Source organism: Typopeltis vanoorti, chromosome 26, assembly GCF_054136105.1.
Source record: "Typopeltis vanoorti isolate ZY-2024b chromosome 26, IOZ_Tvanoo_1.0, whole genome shotgun sequence".
Taxonomy (NCBI): Eukaryota; Metazoa; Arthropoda; class Arachnida; order Uropygi; family Thelyphonidae; genus Typopeltis; species Typopeltis vanoorti.
In genome coordinates, this window is record NC_143574.1 from 28,662,825 (window position 1) to 28,686,317 (window position 23,493).

At 36.6% G+C, this 23,493-nt stretch overlaps 1 protein-coding gene across 1 annotated transcript; it reads right to left on the bottom strand.

Moving 5' to 3' along the window:
- Positions 1-1,446: 1,446 nt before the first annotated feature.
- On the bottom strand, positions 1,447-22,611 carry LOC150092441 (putative G protein-coupled receptor No9). Its single transcript, XM_090414865.1, has 3 exons — positions 22,103-22,611; positions 21,529-22,015; positions 1,447-1,728 (listed from the first exon to the last, which is right to left on the bottom strand). The coding sequence occupies exons 1-3, from the start codon at positions 22,609-22,611 to the stop codon at positions 1,447-1,449; spliced, it is 1,278 nt and encodes a 425-aa protein (XP_090270991.1).
- Positions 22,612-23,493: the final 882 nt, after the last annotated feature.

Here is a 23,493-nt window from a genome sequence, read left to right on the forward strand (position 1 = left end):
AACCTTCCAATATCTCTGGCATTGGAACCGACAACAACATCCTCTTCGGTGGTAATCTAATCAAATATAGAAGTTATCCAACGATAAACCTGGGAGCATGGAGGAGAACCTGCGGTGGCTACATTCAAATGAATATCGACATACGGAGGATATATAATATCTGTAACCTGTTCTGTGATATTTATCGCAGCATCGAGCTGTTCGCTAATATCGGTGTCCAGTCTCTAGGAAGGCGTGGAGAAGGTTGAGCGATGTACTTCGCATTCACCTTCTTTTGTAACAACAAATCATCCATCTACATTTCCTACACTCTCACAAGAAGCAATGACGCCTTGCAATTAATACCATATCTAGAAGGTTAGAAAGAAAAACGTTAACATCATTAATCTTCTAACAATGCTGAAAATACAGCAAATCATCTCTGCATGTTCTATGGCAGTTTCTATCGATAGGAAGCAGCTCTGAGAGACACGAAATTTAAGAACAAATGGTCTGTGCACTATAAAGAATGAATCTTCACATTTTGTTTATTATTACATTGAAAATATATAAATTTAACATAGTTTCTGAGAAGTATGCTAGTTTTAGATCCCTCCCCTCCGGAGGTAAGTCGTGGAAGAATCCAAGCAGCACAGGTCCAATCAGGGAGATTGGTCCAGAAGAGACCAGTCTCCTGAGCATTAATTTCCTCCATGGTCCATTCCATCTGGTAAGGGGTCTGTCATTTTCGTGAAAAGAAACAGCATCTGATAGCATTGAGCTAAAATGACGAGAACTATGAGCTGACTGCTCTTCTCTATATTTGTTCTTCCCTATCTGATCCCCATCTTTATCCACTCCTTACTCCTTCCCATTCTTTACTATCGCCACTCCTCTCTTCTTATCAATCAGATCACTCTTCACCTTTTATTTTAACAGGTAGATGATCTGCTTTCTCTACTGATTCATCACGTCTCTCTCCAGAATTTTCATAATGGCAAGTCTTCATCCAGAAACTATCCATATCATGGTTTCTTGAAATAGCTGCCCACTGATGATAAGCCACCATCCAAAAGTAGCACATTGGGTTAACGTGTAACTAAGTATCGCTTGAACTATGGCCGCAGTTTCTGGACACAAGAGAAGATGGTCAAGATCGATTGAGGGTTACGTCAACAGAAAAGACCGTTATCTGGCTCAATAGTACAATGTCCGATAATCAGCAGTCTCTTGAGGCTTCTGAACCCACTCGTGAAAATATTCCTGTCTGACGGAGATCTCGTAGAAATGTGTGGCATGAGCATATGACTTGGAACTAAGAAATAGGGTATAGTTCTGTTCTCTGACGAGTTCCCATTTTAGCCTACAGATGCATCTAGACGTTTTTTGATCTGGATGAAATGAGAAATGTGGTACCATCCCTCCAATATCAGAGAAAGGGACAATCACAATGGCGGCAGTATTCTCTTATTGGACAGAATAATGATCAATGGCACCATGTCTCATCATGTGCTCGATAGGAATTCCATCACTGAGCTTAGTCATTAAGAACAGATTCTGGAACCATAAGTAAGTGCGACTTTGTAGGGATATGGTTAGCTCAGATTTTCTTTTCATGAGTGACTGCCTATAGCGCTCAAGTGGTGATGGAGATTCCTGGAACTGAAGGTATCCAACAACTGCATTGACGAGCACTATCACCAGACATGAATTCGATCGCACAAATCTCTTAAAGACATCATCTAGAATCTAGATGATTTCACGCAGAAAAGAATTATCGGAAAGCTTGAAGAAGGCCCCAGAATTACTGATATTGCCACAGAGTTTGGAATCTCACACAGCGTTGTATCTGGGCTCTGTGCATCATTTCAAACGAATGGAATGTGTTCCAGACGTTTGGTAAGAGGTACTCTCGCTCTAAAACGAAGCATTAAAATATTTTTTGGTTATAATAACAAAACGTGATTGATAAACCACTCAGGTCAGCTTGCAAGTCGGCTCCATTCAAGCACAGATACGCAGATACCTTGATAAACTGCCGCAAGACCTCTGGGACAAGTAGGAAGCCTCCTTCCCTTTAACCACAGCTCACTATAGAGCGCGTTTTCAATGGCGTTGTATCCATAAAAAATGAACAAGACGCAAGTTCGCTAATGTACTCTTTTCACGTGAGATTCGTTTTAGTCTTTTATTCAATTCTGGACGATATTTGATCTGATATGAAAGTGGTACTGCTTACCATCACGAGAATGTTCTTGAAAGGCATAGATATGGCGGTGCTGGAGTCATGGCTACGGCAACGCTCTTCAACGTCGTTTTCGATTGTTCCGTGGTGTTGTAGGCTAAGAATTCATTTTTATGAATGGTAGTGCTACACAACATTACACGAACATTGGAGATACTTCTGGAGAGCAAAGATATTAATCGTATCGAGTGGCCAGCACGCTCCCCAGATCTCAACCGTATAGAACACGTTTGGTACGTAATAGAAAGACACACTGTTGTTCGAAATTCCCCTCCAGAAAATAAACAAGGCCTTATCTTTTGAAGGAGGAGTAAACCAGTTTGCCTCACGAACTTCTGAATCACTTGGTGATAAGCATGATACGACGCTCAACTAGCAGCTTCGCAGATCGGAATAGACATATTCTATACTGAAATGTCGCTCCACATAATTTTATTTAAGCACTGAGCATTAACTCCTTAGCAGCTTCCTTAAGAAATTTATAACTTTTGCCATAAACGTATTACAATTTAATCTGCACAAAATTTATAACACATTTCACACACCATTATAACTGTCAAAAATCTGGCACCATTAAGACTTCAGTACATAAAGCACGCTCTTTGCCCTACCTATTTCTCTATTGTAATTTTCATTTTTTTGTACGGTTTTTATTATTCTTGAGTTTATTTTTCTTTTTATTTGTGTTTATTTTAAGTTATATTTCTTTTACTTTTTTTCTGATTTATTTCTTGATATTATTAGGATTCACTGTTCTCTATTATAAAAGCCATAATGAAAAACCCCATGTAGTTCAGTGGAAGTCGTGTGTGCCATCCACTGTGCTAGATCGCCGGAAGGAAGATCATCAGAAGTTCTATTCTAGTCGCCGACTAGAAGCAATTTTACTAAGCATGTTTCGACCTGTTCCCGAGTTAGTCGATCTCTGGCAATCTCAAGCAGTTTTTCTCTCATGGAAACTCGGGGTTTTTTGTCCAGTAAATTCATTAAAATCGACCATAGATCCCACACTGTTTGCAGACGCTAAAACATACTGATAGGATTAAGAACCACAAGATGGTGGCACTTGTCAGCCGCATCTCTTCTCTGGCGTCGTGTATAATTAGTGATAGTCTTGGGCCAACTATCTCTGATTGGCTTCTAGTGGAGATTGAACTGCCTCCTCAGTCTCCAGAAATTAGATAGGGCTGAATCGGCTTCGCATACTTCCCTGTAGGGGAAGAGAAGATGTTAAGTGATTTTTAAAAAATTCCATAATGATATTTGGTACCAATATATACAGGCTGATCAAAATTAAAGTATCCCTGTTTTATTAAGGCCTTGTGGAGCTGAACCAAAAAATCCAAATGCTGTGAAACTTTGCAGGAATACATTGTGTGTCATGTGGAAGCGATATCTGAGGGGGAAGTTCCAAAATTCGCCAACAGGAAAAGTTTAAACACCAAATGCATGGAATTTGCATATCACGTAACTTGGCAGCTGCTGGACGTTTTAAAAAGATGAATAGACGATTTTTCCCTTCATTCTGGTTGTTAATGCCATCCATAGTAATGGTACTAACCATATCCCAACATATGCTTGTTTTCTTCCTCAACCTGCACAAAGTGAAAATTTCTATTTACTGGTGCTCACTGACTTTCAAACTTCTGACAGAGTCTACTGTAGACTCTTTCAGAAGTTTGTAACGTTCTATCATCTCATCCCTTCAGACCCTTTCAAAAGTTTGTACATCTCAAGCATATCACCAGTTTTTATCCTGTTTGTTCGCTTGTATCTTTCCTCATAATCTCCAGTCTTCTCGATATCATCTTTAAAACTTACTTGGCAATCTCTCTGCATCACCTCCGAAACCAGGAGGCCAGATCTGCGCAAATATTGTAATTGAGGTTGTAACAAAGCTTCGTAAAGCGTTTCTTTCATTTTAGAAATGATTTTCGTATTCTTGCTTGTCAATTTTCGTTTCAACAATTCAATTATCCTGTGAGTTGTATTTACAGGGAGTAAATATAGAAAGCAAGTAACAATACAGGGGGTAAACGATTGTGATCTTTCACATTTAAATAATTCTGAAATAAATTCTAGATGTCCGTCTGTTTTTGTTGTCTAATAATGGGATGACCTTTGCCATCATTAAGAGAGTATAAACATTCTTTAAAATACGTTTGTACTCAGTGTGAACAAACTCGAAGAATGATTTAGTATCGTGTGCTCATTTTGCATATCATGGACCCTCACCAAACAGTTTCAAGACATTTCACAACGTCACAACATTTTAGACTACATTTGACATTTCATATCATCAAATTGTTTATACACATAAAACAAAACGTAAAAGTATCTCTTTGGATCGAGAATAAAATTCTCGATCCAAAGAGATCGAATGTTTTCAAATGTTTCCTTTTAAGAAAAATTTCATGAAAAGAAACGTTTTAATAATTCCTTTATTAAAACATAAAATAAAAGAAATCTGCTAATGCCTTTTATTTTCCCAAAAGGAGTAGATGAGGAGTAAAGCCATTTAACCCTAACTTTTGAAGACTAGTGGGCAGCTATCCCCCCAAGCCAATTACAAAATAGCTGGCTCAGGACTATTATTGACTTTAATTTGAACTCAAAGAGGAGTACTGCAGACAGCTGCCATCATCTCGCTGTCCTTACCATAACACTGTATATATTATTGTCTGAAATATTGTGAGTTCTATGGTGGATCTTTTTGAACTGAGGAAAAATAAGAGTTTCCTGAAGAAAAAAAAAGAGTTTCACCATGCCAGACATCGATTAACTCAGGAAAAATTACAAAAGGTTCCTCTTGCCGTCGACTAGAATCGGACTTGGAATGTCTTTATTCAGGACTGCGTTAAAAACATTTTCTACTAATCTGGGGTTTAAAAGACCACACAAATTTTCTTCGATAAATCAATAATTTTATTATTATTATTATCTGAGACCTCCAGTGAATCAAGGACTCATCGAGGGAGGCTATAAACCACCTGAACCAGCTATCATACCTTCCTTTAAATTCATTCACACTAGATGCACTCACTATGCGTACGGGCAAATTATGCCACTCACTCCCTGCTCTCTGGGTGAAAAACCTAGCTCTTATCCATTTTTTGATTGCCAATAACCTTAACTTCCATGGATGTCCCCATGTTCTCTCCCCAGGAAATATAACGAAAAATTTCATCAGATGAAATCTCATAACACTTATTCAAACGTTTATAGACCTCTATCACAATCACCCTCTTTCTCCTGTTAATCAGTCTGTGATCCACATACTCGCAATCTGTCCTATAATCTAAATCCCATAATCTGAATATATTCTTTGTAACTCTTCTTTTCACCCTTTCAAAGAACTCTGTAATTGTTTTACTATGGTTTCTTTGTTTTCTATAATTATGCATTTGCTTGTTTTTTTAAGTATAAGTGAAAGCAGATATTATTCCTTCAAAAGTTACGAGATGTTAGTAGAACAGCCAAAAAATAAAAATAAAAAAGTATGCAGGCGAAATACCCACAGCTTGTTAATTTGATTTAATATTTTCATTGCCAAGCTGAAAATTGGAATTTCGTGTGGTGGCCAATTTTTTTTTATGTGGTTATGTAGTTAGCGACGTCCACGCGATAACGCGTGATCGGTCGCCCGATGAGAACGCGCATCACGCGATATCGCGTGACTGACATGAACGTGTTTAAATAGAAGCAGGCTTTAGAAAAGTCACTAAAATAGATTTTCAGATATGTCCAGACAAGGACAGTTAAATTAGTGACGTATATAAGAAGCGTTAAAAAAAGAAAATAATACGCATATTTGCAATTGTGATTAATGCTGACGTATTAATACTGATACTTATATCAGTACATATTATTATTGCTAATTGATTAATTCACTAATAATGCGCATTAAATTATGCAAATATTAATGCACATATTAATATCAAAGATTAATTCATGTGTTTTTACATGAATTAAATAACATAAATAACAGCGCTGCTAGTAAGATATGCATTTGGTCACGTGAGTACACTACCGGACAGCAATTTTCATTCCATTAATCTTCTTCTTCTTTCGCTATACCTTATTCCGTGTTAAACGGGGTCGGCGTTCCCATCTTTAATCTTCTTCTTCCATTTTCTCCGGTCCAGGGCATCTTCCCGACTCCATCCTTTCTCCCTAAGATCCTCTGCCACCTTATCCCTCCATCTGAGTTTGGGCCTGCCTCTTTTCCTCCACCCCCATACGCTCCACTAGTTTACCAACATACTCCTCACTCTTTCTCTCCACATGATCGAACCACCTCAGCCTGCTTTCTTGTCCTTTCTTACCAATCGGTCCCACCTTGATCGTCCCTCTGATGTAGTCATTCCTTATCCTATCCTTCTTTGTCACACCACTCGTCCATCTCAACATCCGCATCTTCCTCTCCTGTGCCTTTGTTATAGGCCACGTCTCTGCACCATGGAGCATCCCTGGCCTCATCACCATCTTATACAGCTTTCCTTTCATCTTAAAATTCAATATCTTATCGCACAGGACCCTGCTCATCTTCCTCCAGTTCATCCAGCCGCATGATATTCGGTGCTGTATTTCCTCATCCAGTTCACCATTCCTCTCGACGACCGACCCAAGGTACTTGAATTTCTTCCCTGAAGTTAACCTTTCACCCTGGAGTCGTATGATCATATCCTAGTCACTCCCCGTTGACATATATTCGGTCTTTACCCGGTTAATTTTCATGCCTCTCTCCTCCTCCAATACTTTTCTCCACTCTTCCAAGGTCTTTTCAAGCTTCTCTCGGGATGATTCGCAGAGAACAATATCATCGGCAAACATCATGCTCCCTGGCGACTCCTTCTTGACCTCCTCCACTAGTACATCCATGACCAGATCAAAGAGGTAGGGGCTCAGAGTTGATCCCTGATGGAGCCTTACGACAATGGGGAACCCATCTGTCATGCCGACACTAGACCTGACCTGAGTTTTTGCTCCTTCATACATCTCCTTCACTAACCTCACGTACTTTTCCGACACCGCCTTCTTCCTCATACACTCCCATACCTCCTGTCTGGTCACTCTGTTGTATGCTTTTTCCAGGTCTATAAACACCATATGTAGCTCCACCTGCATCTCCCTATATTTCTCCATCAATCACCTTTGCGCAAATATTGCATCCATTGTCCCTCTTCCTGGCATAAATCCAAACTGGTCCTCACCAATATTTGTTTCCTGCCGTAACCTTCCTTCAATTACGCTTTCCTATAACTTCAACGTGTGTGACATCAGCTTGATCCCTCTATAGTTGCCACAATCTTGAACATCTCCTTTTCCCTTGTAGATTGGGATGAGAATGCTTTTCCTCCATTCCTTTGGTATCTTTTTCTGTTGGGCTATTTTCCTCATCAGATCCCATAACATGTCTATCTATCTATCTAGGCCCTCGCTGCCCAAGCTTCTCCAGATATCTGGTCCGCCCCCACAGCCTTTCCATTCTTCGTTTTTCTCGGTGCTCAATACACTTCCTCTATGCTTATGTCCTGCACCAATCCTTCGTTTGCCTCTCCATCCTCAAACCTCTCTTGGATTCTCCTCATTTAGTAGATTACGAAAATATTCTTTCCATCTTCCTCTGATTTTGTCCTCCTCTTGTAGTACTACTCTTGTGGTGTCCTTTATCTGCTTGACTGATGGTATGTCTTTCGAGGCCTTATCTCTAGCTTTCGCTATTCTCAACAACTTAGCTTCACCACCGTTCCTCTCCAGTACTTCATAAACCTCTTCAACTGCCCTCGCCCTTGCCACAGCTCTCTTTGCACTTTTCTTTGCTAAACTATATGCCTCCTTGTCGGCTCTAGTTCCACTCAAGTCCCATTTTTTCTTTGCCTCTTTCTTTTCACTGATCTCCAACTGCACGTCCTCATTTCACCACCATGTCTGCTTATCCTCAGGCGACCCCATTCCTGATGTTATAGTGAGCACATTTTCTCCAATTTTTCTAATATTCCAACTATTTACGTTCCACCATTCTTCCACATCCTCTGGTAACTTCATTCCTTCCAATACTTTTTCTTTAAACTCATTCCTTGGACCTTCCTCTTCCAATTTCCACCACTTTATTTTCCTGTCTTTCTGCCACTTCTGTCTATTCTTCTTTTCCCCTTTTATATCATAGTCTACCACAACCAACCTGTGCTGTGCTGCTACACTTTCTCCGTCAATCACTTTACAGTTTTTCACCTCCTTCAGATGTTCCCTTCTGCACATGATAGGATGAGTCAATCTGACTCATCCTATCCCCGCTCTTATACGTTATCAGGTATCCAACTCTCTTCTTAAACCACGTGTTAACTATAGCCAGGTCGAAGGCTACAGCATGCTCTACGATTCTTTTACCTTCCTCATTTCTTTCACCACTACTCTAACCCTCTTGCACCCTTTCTTCACCACTTCGTCGCTTTCCTACATGCCCATTCAGGTCTGCTCGGACGATCACTCTCTCACCATCAGGGATTCCCATTACTACCTGGTTTAGTTCTCTCCAGAAGGCCTCTTTCTCCTCCTCATCACAACCTACTTGTGGAGCATATTCACACACTATCACAGCCACGCTTCCTCCAATCTCAAGTTTAACACTCATAGTAGGATCGTTCTTCCAGCACACCTCGCAGACTTCACCCTTCAGCTCCTTGTCGATGATGATTCCAACTCCGCTTCTTCCATTCTCATTCATACCGCTGTAAAACAGTTTAAAACCTTCCACCAGCTCCTTTGCTTTATTGCCCTTCCACCTTGTCTCCTGCACGCACAAGATCTTCAGCTTCCTTCTTCTCATCACGTCTGCTATTTCCCTACTCTTCTCGTTCATCGTACCCACATTCAGCGACCCGATTCAGTCCTCGGGCGATAGAACTGCGCGTCACTTACAGGGGACACCCTAGCCGTTGTCCTTTCTCTGTGATTCGACATTTCATCCCTGGTTTTGGCATGTTTTTTTACAACCCTTCCCATTTATCGGGGCTTGGGACCGGCACTGAGATGGGCTAACTTGCCCTCCCCAGTGGTTAGGCTTCGTTCCATTAATAATCATAATACCTCCATAGTGAAATTTCACGAAATTCGGTGTTTAAGAATAAAATAAAAAATTGACGAGTCGTTTTCAACTAAACCTTTTCAATGACAAAAATTATAAGAAACAAAATTGTGTAGAGTACGTGTGCTAAAAGCAGCTCAAGGTTCAGGTGATATGATATTACATGTTCCTAAAGTTGTCGCCGTAGAAATATACAATTATGCAATAATTTCCTTATTTGTTTATTAATACCGTCTTCTGCAATGTCATTGGCCTGTGATCGTTTGGTATAGAAATATCCTAAAGCAAAATATTTGATTTTTTTTAATGTAAAAACATATAGCATTCTTTAGAAACTTAAGCCTACATAGCATGTATATTTATAATATAATATGTTTGAGCAGTGTGAAAAACTTCGTATTGTATTATAAAATGTATGTTTCTAACTGTAAAGTCTGTCTTCTCTTCACTTAGTTATTACAAGTTTACTAAATTTTATACATAATTTATCTTCTACCAACATCAGAAATATATTTCCTGTGAAGAATAGTGGAGAGACTATTTCTAGTAGACAAGCCTGATATTCTGATGATGTGATTAGTTATGATAGCGGAGCACAGAAAATTATATTAATGATCGTATTCCGTGATGTAATGTCGTATAAAAAGGAAGCAAAGATTAGTTGTACTGTAATCAAGTACTACAGTTTGCCTTTTGAGATAGTGCACATTACTTCGTAAAAATCATAAAAGGAAATTTGAGGCTTAAAATCAATAATAAATAAAGATGAATATAAGAAACTTCGGATACAAATAAATAAAGCTAAATTGAGTACAATACATCACAAAGAAGGAAGAGGTAAAATAATAAAAAAAAATCTTGTTATCTTTTGGTTCATTATTATTTGTACGTGTGAAAGTTACTTATATTAATACATTTGAAATTAAGATTGAACACTTAAATCGTGCTAGAAACGAAATGTTTTATTAAATTTAAAAAGTTTTACAAAAATAAAATAGTTTTAAACATACACGCACACATACATACCATGGGGAGTAATTCGATTTTTTTTATTGCATAATGTAGATTTCTTAAAGTACTTTGAAAATAAAATATTAAATCCTTAACTGTCTGTTTTGCTGAGCTACGAATTTAAAATTCCAATGTTTTTCAGTGAGGAAGACATAAATATAAATAAATAATAAACTAATTTGTCTGCTCCAAAAGATCGACTGACTGCAATAGGCCGAAATGGAGACCGGAAAACGTATTCTTAGTTGGGCGATAGATGGCGTTGTGTGAACGGTAAATTATGTAGTTTATATAGTTTGTAGGTGGTTCAAAGTCCCTCCCTCGCTGAGTCCTTAAGCCTAAGCTTCAGCACACTGCTTCTTAATACTGCATATGATATGATTATTTTTTCATATTTTTTAATAGCTAGCATCGATCATTAATCTTTAATTCTTCCCGAACTTTATTTGTTTTGAAATTGAGGCTACATAGTTCATTATGAAATCAGTAATGAACATAGTGAATAACTGTTTAATGGTGCCCACCAGAGTATTGAATTTCTCACATTTTTTTTTTTTTCGCAACTATCTATATGAGAGGGCGCTTTCATTGTTTGTCAAACAGAAAACCAAACGATGTGCTTGCTACTATGCAGAATTTTATTTTTTGCGAATTAAAAAGAAAAGTATTTACTAAATAGTTTAAATTAACCAAATAATTAATAGTTTGCTAAATGTCGTAAAGCACTGCATAATTCATTATGAAATCAGTAATGTCAGTAATAACATAGTAAATAACTTTAATAGTGCCCACCAGAGTATTGAATTTCTCACTTTTTTTTCGCAACTATCTGTATGAGAGGGCGCTTTCGTTGTTTGTCAAAATAGAAAACATAGTAGCAATTTCTGTTTGTCAAACAGAAATTGCTACTATGCAGAATTTTCTTTTTTTTTTTGTGAATTAAAAAGAAAAGTATTTACTAAATAGTTTAAATTTACCAAATAATTAATAGTTTGCCAAATGTCGTAAAGCACTGCATAATTCATTATGAAATCAGTAATGAACATAGTAAATCTCACATTTTTTTCACAACTATCTGTATGAGAGGGCGCTTTCGTTGTCTGTCAAATAGAAAATCAAACGATGTGCTTGCTACTATGCAGGATTTTCTTTTTTTGTGAATTAAAAAGAAAAGTATTTACTAAATAGTTTAAATTTACCAAATAATTAATGGTTTACTAAATGTCGTAAAGCACTGCACAATTCATTATGAAATCAGTAATGAATATAGTAAATAACCGTTTAATAGTGACCACCAGAGTATTGAATTTCTCACATTTTTTTTTCACAACTATGAATATGAGAGGGCGCTTTCGTTGTTTGTCAAATAGAAAACCAAACGATGTGCTTGCTACTATGCAGGATTTTCTTTTTTTGTGAATTAAAAAGAAAAGTATTTACTAAATAGCTTAAATTTACCAAATAATTAACAGTTTGCTAAATGTCGTAAAGCACTGCATAATTCTTATTTCGTAGTGTAAACTGATCATGTAATTCATGAAATGTGTATGCATATTTATTTTAATAATGGACACAGAAAATGAGTTAAAAAGGTAAAGAATGTTTATTTACTCAAGTGTACATTAATCAGATAAGAAATCACTACATAATTATGACGTAATCCAGGTTTCTATAACACTAAGAATATTTACCATGAAATATTCCTTGAAAACTTAACAGCTTTCGTTGTACTGATACTGATCACGTGTTTGATGCTATTATGATGATGTGTCAGATTTGTTAGTATAGGGAACAGCTTTTTAAAACTCTAACCAATGAATATTTAATATGAAACTTGTCTCTATCCTATTAATATATCTGCAACGTCATTGCACTAATTAACAATATTTTTATTCTGCTTACAAAATGTCCATTGTGTCGGAATGGAGTGAGCTTAAGTTCACCTAGCAAAGAACTTGATAAAAGAGATTCTTTGTGAAATTTTTGCAAAAGTAAGCAACAAACTCGCTTATTTCTAAATCTAAAATGATATCTATACATACAGAGGCTGTCTAACCTGTTCTAAACGAGTTTCATTCATATTTCTACACGCAGTAATTCTAACAAAGCAAGCTCACGATTTTGTTCTTATTACTGTCGCTGATTTTTTCCTTTTTTTTTATTTTTAGTTTTCTTGATGGTCGATTTATTGGTTATTCTGTACATCACCATAACATCACGAAAGCGTATAATTTGTTTTACAGTAGCATCCTTGCTTAATCTTATGGATAAACGGAGTTTTAAAACAATAGTTTCTTAATTGATATTAAAGAAATATCTAAATTCAGTAAACTGTGATTCTAAAAAAATGATAACAATATTTTGTTAATTAAGTAATTAATTTTTCGTGCAAAGCAATTTGATTTTCAAGTAAAAATATGCCCCTTAAAATCGTCAACTCCCCCCCCCCCCTTCAAGGATTAATAACGCTGATGAACAAATAGCAAACATGCCTTCAATAATTTTATTATCTCTGGCAAGAAGTAAGCACAGACAAACACACACACAAAAAAAAAAAATTTGGCTACTTTAAGTATCCATTAGAATTTTTATTTTTCTCGAAGATTATTCTTTAGAATGACCTCAAAAACACTATTGCTGAAATATTTCTTACTTGCATACCTAACAGAAGAAAGCAAATTCCAACATTTAGTTAAATCCTATGCATCGTTGCTAAAAATACACGGAATATTAAATTTTGGTTTCCTCATCGTTTGTTTTCTACACGAAGTTATGGAACAAAGAATATGTTGCATAAATAAATAAAATACAGAAAACATTTAAGCCATGCTCGCATTAAAATGTCAGGTAGCGGCTACAATAATGTTACATCGAATATGTGCTGTGGTTCCATTGAAGGCTACGTGCTATAGCAACATGAAGGACCTTGAAGAACAATGACCACACGTACACACACACACACACACACACACACACAGTTCTCATTTCCCATAACACATAAAAAAGCGAGGCGCGCTGCATTTTGGATAAACTGTCTTCATTTGAAATTCCCCACAAAAAAAAGAACGTTAAAAGATATTCGTCTTCTTGCATTAGGAATGTAGTAAGAGTCATAATTTACCTACATAATAGCTTTAGTTGGTTCTCCATAATTCCAAACAAATCTCTGTCGGAGATTAGACAGTAGATTAGCAAATCTGTGCACTGAAAAATGTACCAAAAATGTACTTCAAATTTACCAAATTTGAAATTTTTAAACATGATTCAGCTTAGCTAAATGAAAAACGTGCTGGATGTTTTCAAGAATTTTTGAATAATTTTAAATTCTAATAAAAAATAATGCCACTAACCTTAATAATTATGTATTTGTAACTAATCGAGCCTTAATAATAGAATGTCGAGCTAAAAAAAATTATTCGTAAGGTGAAAATCAATGAAAGAAGTCCATGCCGGTGAAATTCTGAATGGATTTGGTAAACATCGCCTTTATCGCTTATTATGAAATAAAAATCGGAGAATAAAGGCATCGTTCTTATTTGACATAATGTAAAAAATATTATTTTTAATATTTTTTAATTTTTTAAACGATACCAAACTCATATTCAAACTCAAGTTAGTAATCAGAGACACGATTAGCATGCATTTTTTAATCTGTGTAGTTCACTATAGTCTATTTATGCATTCTTCAAGAGACTGGTTTTAATTGTTTTTTTCCCGTAAATAGTTCTCCTGTTCAACACTTCTTTTGTGCTTCAAATGTGTAATTCATCGTCGTGATAAAATAAATAAACAAATAAATAAAACATTTTTGTTTCTTTCTCTTTCTTTATTTTTACTTTAAAGTTTCTCGCTATTACTACTTGCATCTTCGAGAATGGAATTGCAGTGGTGTAAGATTTCGAAAGAAATGTGAAGTGACTGCTTCTTTCTTAGAGTCGAGTCGAAGATAAACACTGACTTTAAAATACAATCAACTGGAATAAATCGAATGCAATAGAAATAACAGAGACCACCGTAAAGTCAGCAAAATAAATAAAAAGAATATAAGAAAGAAATTTCAAAATAAACGAAAAAAAAATATATCCTTCCCATCTTGCTGAAGAAATTGGATTGAAACAGGAAGAAAACAGTTGAGAATAAACATCATTTCAATGCTATTTGATCAATGGTTTCCAAATTTTATGAAGCAGCGCCCAAAAGATCATGTATCTTTTATTCTAGCCCTCCACTTATCGTAAAAGCATTCTCATCACGCCTTGCTTTATTTTTTTAAAATAAATTTTACAAATAAATCCTAATAAGTATTTTATTTATCTAAATCCTAATAAGTATTTTATTTATCTAAATCCTAATAAGTATTTTATTTATCTAAATTCAGTAAATTAATACATTTTAGGACTAATTATAAAGATGTATAAATATAAATAAGACATAAAAATTAATACATCGATTGTTTAGAATGATATAATATTGCAAGTACATTTACACACAGCTTTGCTACTGTACCGAACTATAATACAGTTGATGTTGTTACTTAGACATCACTTTGTACTTTCCCCTTCTCTTCCTCGTTGATACAGTTGCCCCACAGTTTGGAAATGACGTATTAAATAAACAGATCCCCGAGCCTTTATATTAATTATTTACATTTGACGTACTAGCTCCCGTTTGTACTGCTACATGCAAAATTTTAATGAAGACCTCACACTAAGTACACAATGCGTCCTCCATTTTTGTAATTTCGTAAGCGCCCTCTAAACTTTTATATTTTAAACAGCAAATATTGTTTGCCTGCGTGGATTAAAATAGTAATGTTTATTTATTATTGTTCCTTTCAGTAAAATTAGTGAATCTTCGAAGCTAAAAAGTTATGAACGAAATTAGGAAAATTCACAGTGAAATGGTATATTCCATACATTTCAATGGAAAAAAAAGACGTAGAAGGTAATAGTATTCTAATATGTTAAGTTAAGATAAACCAAAGGTAGCAAAAGATTATCGGCAATCCTCAAATGAGCAATTTAAGCCCTTTTGTTTTAAAATTACAGTGCAAGCATGTTTTATCATTATGATTTACAAAAAAATATTAATGTTAATGCGTAGCATATTTTATATATCTTTTAATACAATTTTTCTATTTTCTTTTATTTTGAAGCTCTAGATATGTTTTTTCTTTAAATAAATTTTACAAATAAATCTTAATAAGTATTTTATTAGCTATTAGTATTTTATTTTATAAAGCACAAGTTTAAGCCTAAATTGAATGCCATCAAAGGCAGGAATGAATCATTACTAACAGAAGAGTTGAAAATCAAAAACAGATGGAAAGAATACTGTGAGGAACTGTATAGCAGAGTGGATCAAGAAAACGTGGAGTCCTCACACCAGGAAAATTTTGATTTGGAACCTCCTCCACTTAGGCATGAAGTTGAAAGAGCAGTTAAGCAGCTTAACAGCAATAAGGTCCCAGGTGCAGATGAAATCCCAGCAGAGTTAATTAAGGTCATAGGGAACGGAGAGAAAGAGTGTTTCATAGATTGATTACAAAGATATGGGCGACAGGATCAATGCCTGGAGACTGGAAGAAGTCGGTTTTCATACCACTACATAAGAAAGGTGATATGAACGCATGCAAGAATTATAGAACTATTAGTTTAATATCTCATGCAAGCAAAATGCCTGAGGAACAAGCAGGTTTTAGGAAAGCTAAGGGCACAAGAGATCAGATCCTTTGCCTTAGACAGATCATAGAAAAATATAAAGAATTCAGACTCCCTCTGGTAATGTGATTCTTAGACTAATCTAAAGCTTTTGACTGTGTTGAGCATGTGAAACTGTGGGAAGTAATGAAAAGAATGGGTATTCCTCAACACACTATCAGGTTGATAGCCAACTTGTACAGGGAGCAAGAAGCCATGGTAAGAACAGGTGGAGGGTTGACTGATTGGCTTCAGTTTGGAAAAGGAGTTTAGCATGGATGTTTATTTTCTCCTCACTTGTTTAGTATATATGCAGATGACATCATGCGTGAAGCATTGGATGAGCTTAGAACAGGAATTAGGATAGGAGGCAGATTGATCAGTAATGCTGATGATACAATAATGACATGGAAGAACTAGGACTAATTCTTGACAAAGTTAACAAGATCAGTAATAATAGTGGACTTCAACTCAATCCTGGCATTATGGTTCTCAAAGGAAATACAAACAGGGAAGCTCTTGAGAAGCAAGCGTACCTTAATGGAAAAAGAATTGAGGAAGTCAGCAAGTTTGAGTACCTGGGATCCATTATTAATGAGAAGAATTGTTGTTCAGAAGATGTCAGAAAAAGGTTAGGAATGGCTAAAACAACAGTCAGAGACCTGCCTAAAATCTGGAAGGATGGATCTATCTCCATGGGAACAAATTTGAGGATTTTGGATGCAGTTGTTTTTCCAACAGCGATTTATGGATGTGATACTGGGAATCTAAAGAGGTCAGATAAGAAACGGATATCTGCTTTTGATGTGGTGTTATAGAAGGCTGTTGAGGATATCATGCACTAAAAGACGTACAAATGAATGGGTGTCAGAAAAGATCAGTAGAACTTTAAGCCTCCTTAAGGATATTGACAGAAGTAAGTTAAAATATTTTGGACACATTGAAAGGATGGAAGGAGGACTTCTCAGAACAGTAACAGAAGGTAAAGTTCCTGGAAAAAGAGGAAGGGATAGACCATCAATGAGATGGATGGATGGATGGTGTGTCTGGAGTGATTGATCTTCAGAGAGTTGAGACCGCTAGAAAAGCAAACAACAGGACTACATAACGAGGCCTGGTGTGGCACATCACTGAGCATCGGAGTGACCATACGGCATCCGAAGATGCCCAGTGAACATATAATAATAAAGATACCAAGCTATTTTAAGTATAAACCTGGTTTTAATCCATTTCACAAGTAAGCAAACAGACAAGAAAATCAAGTTTGCTCCTGCAAGTAGTGCAAGTATGGGTGACCCCCACGTAGTGCAAGTCTTAGACAACTCGTGGTAAAGGTGGAATAAGCTCTGATCACTATTCTTAGTATTTACCCTTAATGCAAAGCACATCTCCTGGAGAGGAGATATATGATCCTATGCATTAAAGGCGAGGGGCCACTACCCAGACCGGTTTCGACTTTTATTAAGGTCTCATCAGTGGGAAATGGATTAAAACCAGGTTTATATTTAAAATAGCTTGGTATCTTTATCGTATATTATACCCCAGGTAAAAAATTGTCTATTATGTTCTTTATATACTTCAGTCTCTATTATTCAGCATGAAATTGGATGTTGAGCTCGTTTAAATAAATATAAATAAATATCAATAATGCTTGATAAAAGTGCCTTAAAACATTTAAAACACTAAGGAATGGCAAGGCGAAATTAATTGAGAATGCTTTCTTAACTATATTTGGTTCTTTAAGGGAAATTGCTCGTGACAAAAGGAACTAAAGAAATATATTCAAATTGTGTGTGTGTGTGTGTGTGTGTGTGTGTGTGTGTGTGTGTGTGTGTGTGTGTGTGTGTGTGTGTGTGTGTGTGTGTGTGTGTGTGTGTGTGTAAAGAGTCGACTGTTCGTTTGTATACTTTCAATAGCACATGACAAATTAATTGACTTTAAAAAAGGTCAGAATATGGTGCCATTTCATTGGCCTATCTGATATTGATCGAAGCCCAAAATGAGCTGTGAGCAACGTTATCAGCTTTCGGAAATGTTAGGTTGTCACCTCTGACGAGAAACGAACAATAAAATCCAATAGACTGCCATGAAAGGATGACTGGAAGAATGGCACGGAAACCTCTTTCTATGTAGATATGAGAAACTTTAGTTCATAGAGTCTACAACAGTATTACTATTCATTGATATACTGGATAATAGGTAAAGAGCTTCACGATCTAATTTCCACGGAGAAACATTTGGCTTAGGCGCAGATCTGAACAAATATCATATTATAATATATGCATTGTTATATTTAAATATATTATTTTACATTGTTTTGAAGGTAAGAAAGCACCCCTGTAGATGTGCACATACGATGCAAAAGAACATCCAAATAGAAACCATACAGTGTACATGGCTATGCAAATTGTGTGTGTGTGTGTGTGTGTTCATTAGCGACGGTTGTCCTTGATCTGACCGTTTCAGTTGTAAACATGCTAGTGAAAGTGTGATCTGCTCTAGATTTTTTGTGATATAAAAACCGGAGTTCCCGGAGTAAAACGAACCTTCTAGCTAAAGTCCTGACACTAACAGAATGCTAAAAAAACAAAGAAAAAGAAAAGAAAACCCCAGACAACAGAAAAACTACATGCTCAGTAAGTATCTATGGCCAAATCGATAAAATTCATCGCCTTACTTAAGGCAGTCCTGAATGAATATTTCTCAGGAAATTTGTGAGAAGTACGTGGATTTAGGTCAGAAATAGGCCTACGTTATCACAAAATGAAATATTTGGATTTTTGTCTATTTCTCTGGTGTTTCAATACATTTCACAACACGGTATAGCCACAGCTTTATGACCCTTCCCCATTGGCAAAATTTTTCTTCAATGGCATGGTAGCCTAATTTTAAGCCTTCAAGAATTCACAATGAAGTGATAGAACTTTTTTCTAAGTTTCATTCTACTATAAGCTCTTCTTAAAAAATGAACAAAAAAATATCACATCACAGACTTCCAAGTAGCTCCCATTTTATGACACTGAGCTTATGGGAAATTAGAGTTCGATTTACAACGGTTTTCAAGGGACTAATTCGGTTGTGAAAGCAAGAGGGTGACATAGTATATTTTTAAAATGATTTGGGGGTCTGTTGTGCACATCATCAACGCAAAAAGATTTCTATGTATGCTACGTATTTTATACACTGTTCTTTAAAAATAAATTTGCTGATGCTGACACTTGCATTCCTTATCACTGGGTAAAGTAGCTAAAACAAAAATTGAATAATGAATCTAATATATATATATATATATATATATACAGTAGGTAAATATTCGCTGTTCAGTTTTGCACTGTGATGGGTACAATACTCCAATTTTTCATGCCCATCTCTTGTGAGAGAAGAAAAATTGTAGGATTAGGTTTGAATAGCAAATTTTTGTCATCTGCAACTCCTTTTTGATCCTGAGTAAATCACATATAGAATGTATTAATCATGAGTTTAACTTATTTATTGCCACTAGATGGAGCATAAAAACGTGAATAAAAGCACAATCTTTAGGTAAGTATTACACACAGAGGTAAATAAATATATAATGTGTATGTTTAATCCATAACATGCAAAAATCAAAGTTAACAAAGAGGAAGGAGGGTGTATATATATATATAAATTATTTTATTATATAATTTTATTATATATACACCCTCTGTCCAAAAAGAAACCGAACTTTTTGAAAATATAAGAAACTACTGGCGCCACCTGTCGTATCTTTTTGTTGTCGAAAGCGGCAATCTACGTTAGTGGTGTGTCTACTGTTTATGATATGTGTTTCATTAGAAGCCGAGTTATAGTGCCAAGAGTGACAATGTGTTTTGACGAACGGTCGGTCGTCACGATATTCATGCCGTACGCGACGAATTCTCGCTATCAATCGCTTCACAACTTCGAGCTAAAACTCACCATTGACCGTTTGGCCAGGTGGAACGAATTCTTTGTGGATAATGCCCTTGAAATCGTAGAAACAAATCAGCATTTTCTTTACTTTTGACTTCTCCAAGCGACCTTTTTTTCGGATGGCCCTCTTCTGGTGGTGTCCACTCAGCACTCTGGCGGTTTGTTTCGGGCACATACTCAAAACACCATGTTTCATCACCTGTAACGATCGTTTCAACGAATTTGAGTCCTTACGAGCGGTTTTAATGAAATCCTTGTCAATTCGATACTATCTTTGGTCATCGGTGAACTTGTGGGGAACAAATCGCGAATTCCATTTACGAAGGCTCAAACTCGCCATCAAAATGTTGTGCACAGTTGATTTTGGAATCCCCAATTCATCTACAATCAATCTCACGGACTACTTCTGGTTTTCTTTGATGAAATCACGCAAGTTTTGGATGTTAGCTTCGCTCAGTCCAGTTTTTGGACGGCCCGGCTTTTCATCGTTCTCGAGCGTCTCACGACCACTTTGAAATCGCTTAAATCACTGGTAAACTTGAGTACGGAATATGCATTCATCACCGTATGCTTTTTGAAGCATTTGATGCGTTTCAGTAAAACCTTTACCAAGTTTAACACAAAAGTCAATCGCAGCTCTGTTTGAAACTCATTTTCCGACCGTTCGCCAAAACACCCTGTCACTCTTGGCACTGATGAAACAAATGTCATAAACAGTTGACACAACACTAACGAAGGTTGCCGCTTTCCACAACAAAAAGATACAACAGGTGGCGCCACTAGTTTCTTCTATTTTAGAAAAGTTCGGTTTCTTTTTGGACAGAGAGCGTAAATACAAAAATATCCTCATTCCCTCTTTTCCAGATAAATAAGCGATCAAATATAAACTTTTTTTAAAAGCTAATTTTGTTGGCAGCCTTTAACAAATATAATACGTATACAGCTATAGGGTGTTAGTGTACACTTATTTCATAGAAAATATAATAAAAGCACAAACGTGGTGTTGTGTGATTACAGATAGAACTTTAAACACAACAGCTTTCTTATCCACTCTGTATATCTAACGAAAACAAAACAGAAATGTTACATCTTAAACTCAAAAGACACATTAACACAATATTTGATAACTAAAATTTTATAGTCAGGGAGCAGCACAATACACGAGGGAAAGTGCAGATTTTTTTTTCTCCTTTTTTGTTCACGAATTTCCAACCTCAGCTCTCTTCAAAAAACGTAGGGGTGTGAATCTGTTGTAGGAGTGATGAGACACCTTCTTCCCTCAAAGAACAGCGGCATAAAATTTGCCTGAATGCGAATCTGAAGTCTTTGTTGAAGTGGGCGTAGATGAAGGGGTTAATAACCGAGTTACAGTAACCCAACCAGAAAAATACGGAGAACAGTAGTGTGGGAAAACAGTTTTTGCAGAATGCACGGAGAAGGTAGAGAATAAAAAATGGCAGCCAGCAGCAAATGAAACCTCCCACTATCACCCCAACAGTCTTTGTTGCTTTAGTTTCGGACCAAAATCGTTTCGCATGCAGCCGGGCTAGTTTACTATTACGGAAACAAAATACCTTTTCTTTCTTTTTGGGATTGTCTTCGTTAGTCGAGTTACGTTTCACAATCGGCTCATGCGATGATTTTCTGAATGGATGTAGGGTAACATAGCTGTGAGGCGACTGAGGAGAAGTTCTCCCATTTACTGAGGGGGTGGAACTTCTTTTCCGATAGGCATTTGGAGTAGTTAAAAAGGATGTTTCATTGGCTTCAACCACATCGGATGACAGACTGTTTGGAGATGTTTGAACGAGATCGGGATTGCCACAATGAATACGTAAAGTGACGGTCTGTTGTTTTCCTTCTTTGCTGGTGGAAGCATCTGAAGTCCTGGTTCGTCTGAAGCCTCTCTTCAAGGCACGAGTGGTAGCCATGGCTACTCGATAAATCTTCCAATAAAAGAAGAGCATGACGAACATGGGAATATAAAATGATCCCAGTGCTGAATATATCACATAGCCTCTGTTATTTGTGAGGATACACTCAACGGGAGAGCAATGAGAACTGGAATCCATCCTGATAGTCACTGAAACATTGCTCTGCTTTTCTTGGTGAGGCATTGCATCTTTCCTCCTGTTTTCTAAAGCGGACAGTTCTTCGGATCGAAGGTAATCAAAATTCTCTATGCTGGAAACGTTAAGTAGGTCGATATCTGTAATCATTGATCTGTCGTTCCAGCCCACCAGAGGTGGGAAGCAAATGAGGAAAGAGAAAATCCACACGCACCCAATAATCAGTTTAGCACGAAAAGGTGTCATCAGGTTGCGATAATGCACTGGTCTGGAGATGGCAATATACCTGTCTACGCTGATTGCACATAGATTCAGGATGGAAGAGGTACACATCCAGACGTCCATAGCAAGCCACAGTTGACACCAAACGGATCCAAATATCCACACATTAAGAACCTCCAATGCCACAGAATAAGGTAGGACCGCAATTCCTACGAGCAGGTCAGCAAGGGCTAAGGAAACAATAAAGAAATTTGTCACAGTCCTCAGTTTTCGATAGGAACCCACGGCAAGGATGACTAAGAAGTTCCCCACAATAATAGTTCCATTGATCATCCCAAGAACTATTAGTACCAGGATGTCGTTCATCCTCCCTGTTAGTGTCCATTGTGTACACACAGTCCTATCGACCACCCTTTCTGTGTGATTAAACATTCTTCTGTGGTAAACTTTCCTTAAAGATGATTACCTGCGTTTCTTCTTCATTATCCACTTGGGGACTGAAAAAAACAAACAATTATTAAACCATATTTTAGAAAAATACACTTATTTGTTCTAAAAGGAAACATTTTAATGGTTGTACTGGAGTAGTTCATGAATGTGTAAGGTATACGTACGACACTAAAATTCATAAGAATATGCAAGTAGATTAGAGTGGATAAATGGTCTAGTTATTCACCTTGTCCATATTCTGCGTGCTTAATTTAGCCCATCAGTTTAATTTAACTTCTGCCGAGTATACAGTGGATTAGCTAATCCACAGTTTTAATTTTAGTTGTGTCATCAACTACCCTACAAAATGATATAAGTGTGTAACTTTGCAGTGTCCAAATAGTCTGTGAAAAAATACCTTTGGATTGCTTACAACAATTTCCATAGCCTTCTGATCTTCTACGATGGTAAAATAAAGTAGAATAAAGAAAATGGCGATGCGCTGTGCAAGAAAATAGCCGTTGATACTAAGTCTCTTATAAAGTGTGTAAACGTTAATTGTAATAACAAATATAATTTTTACTGCGTATTGAGTGAAAGTTGGTTCAAAAAATTATCAAAAGACAGAAAGCATTAGTGGAAATATAGTCCACGTAAATTTAGTGAACAACCAAGCATACAGTGATCAACTCCTTTATTCCAAAGTGAGCAACATTCCATCGCTCGCAGACAAATAAGTCGTCAGCACTAACACCAGCGCCTCTATTGCTAACTTAACTAGTGTGATCTGCAACTTAAAAAAAAAAAAAAAATACTGCG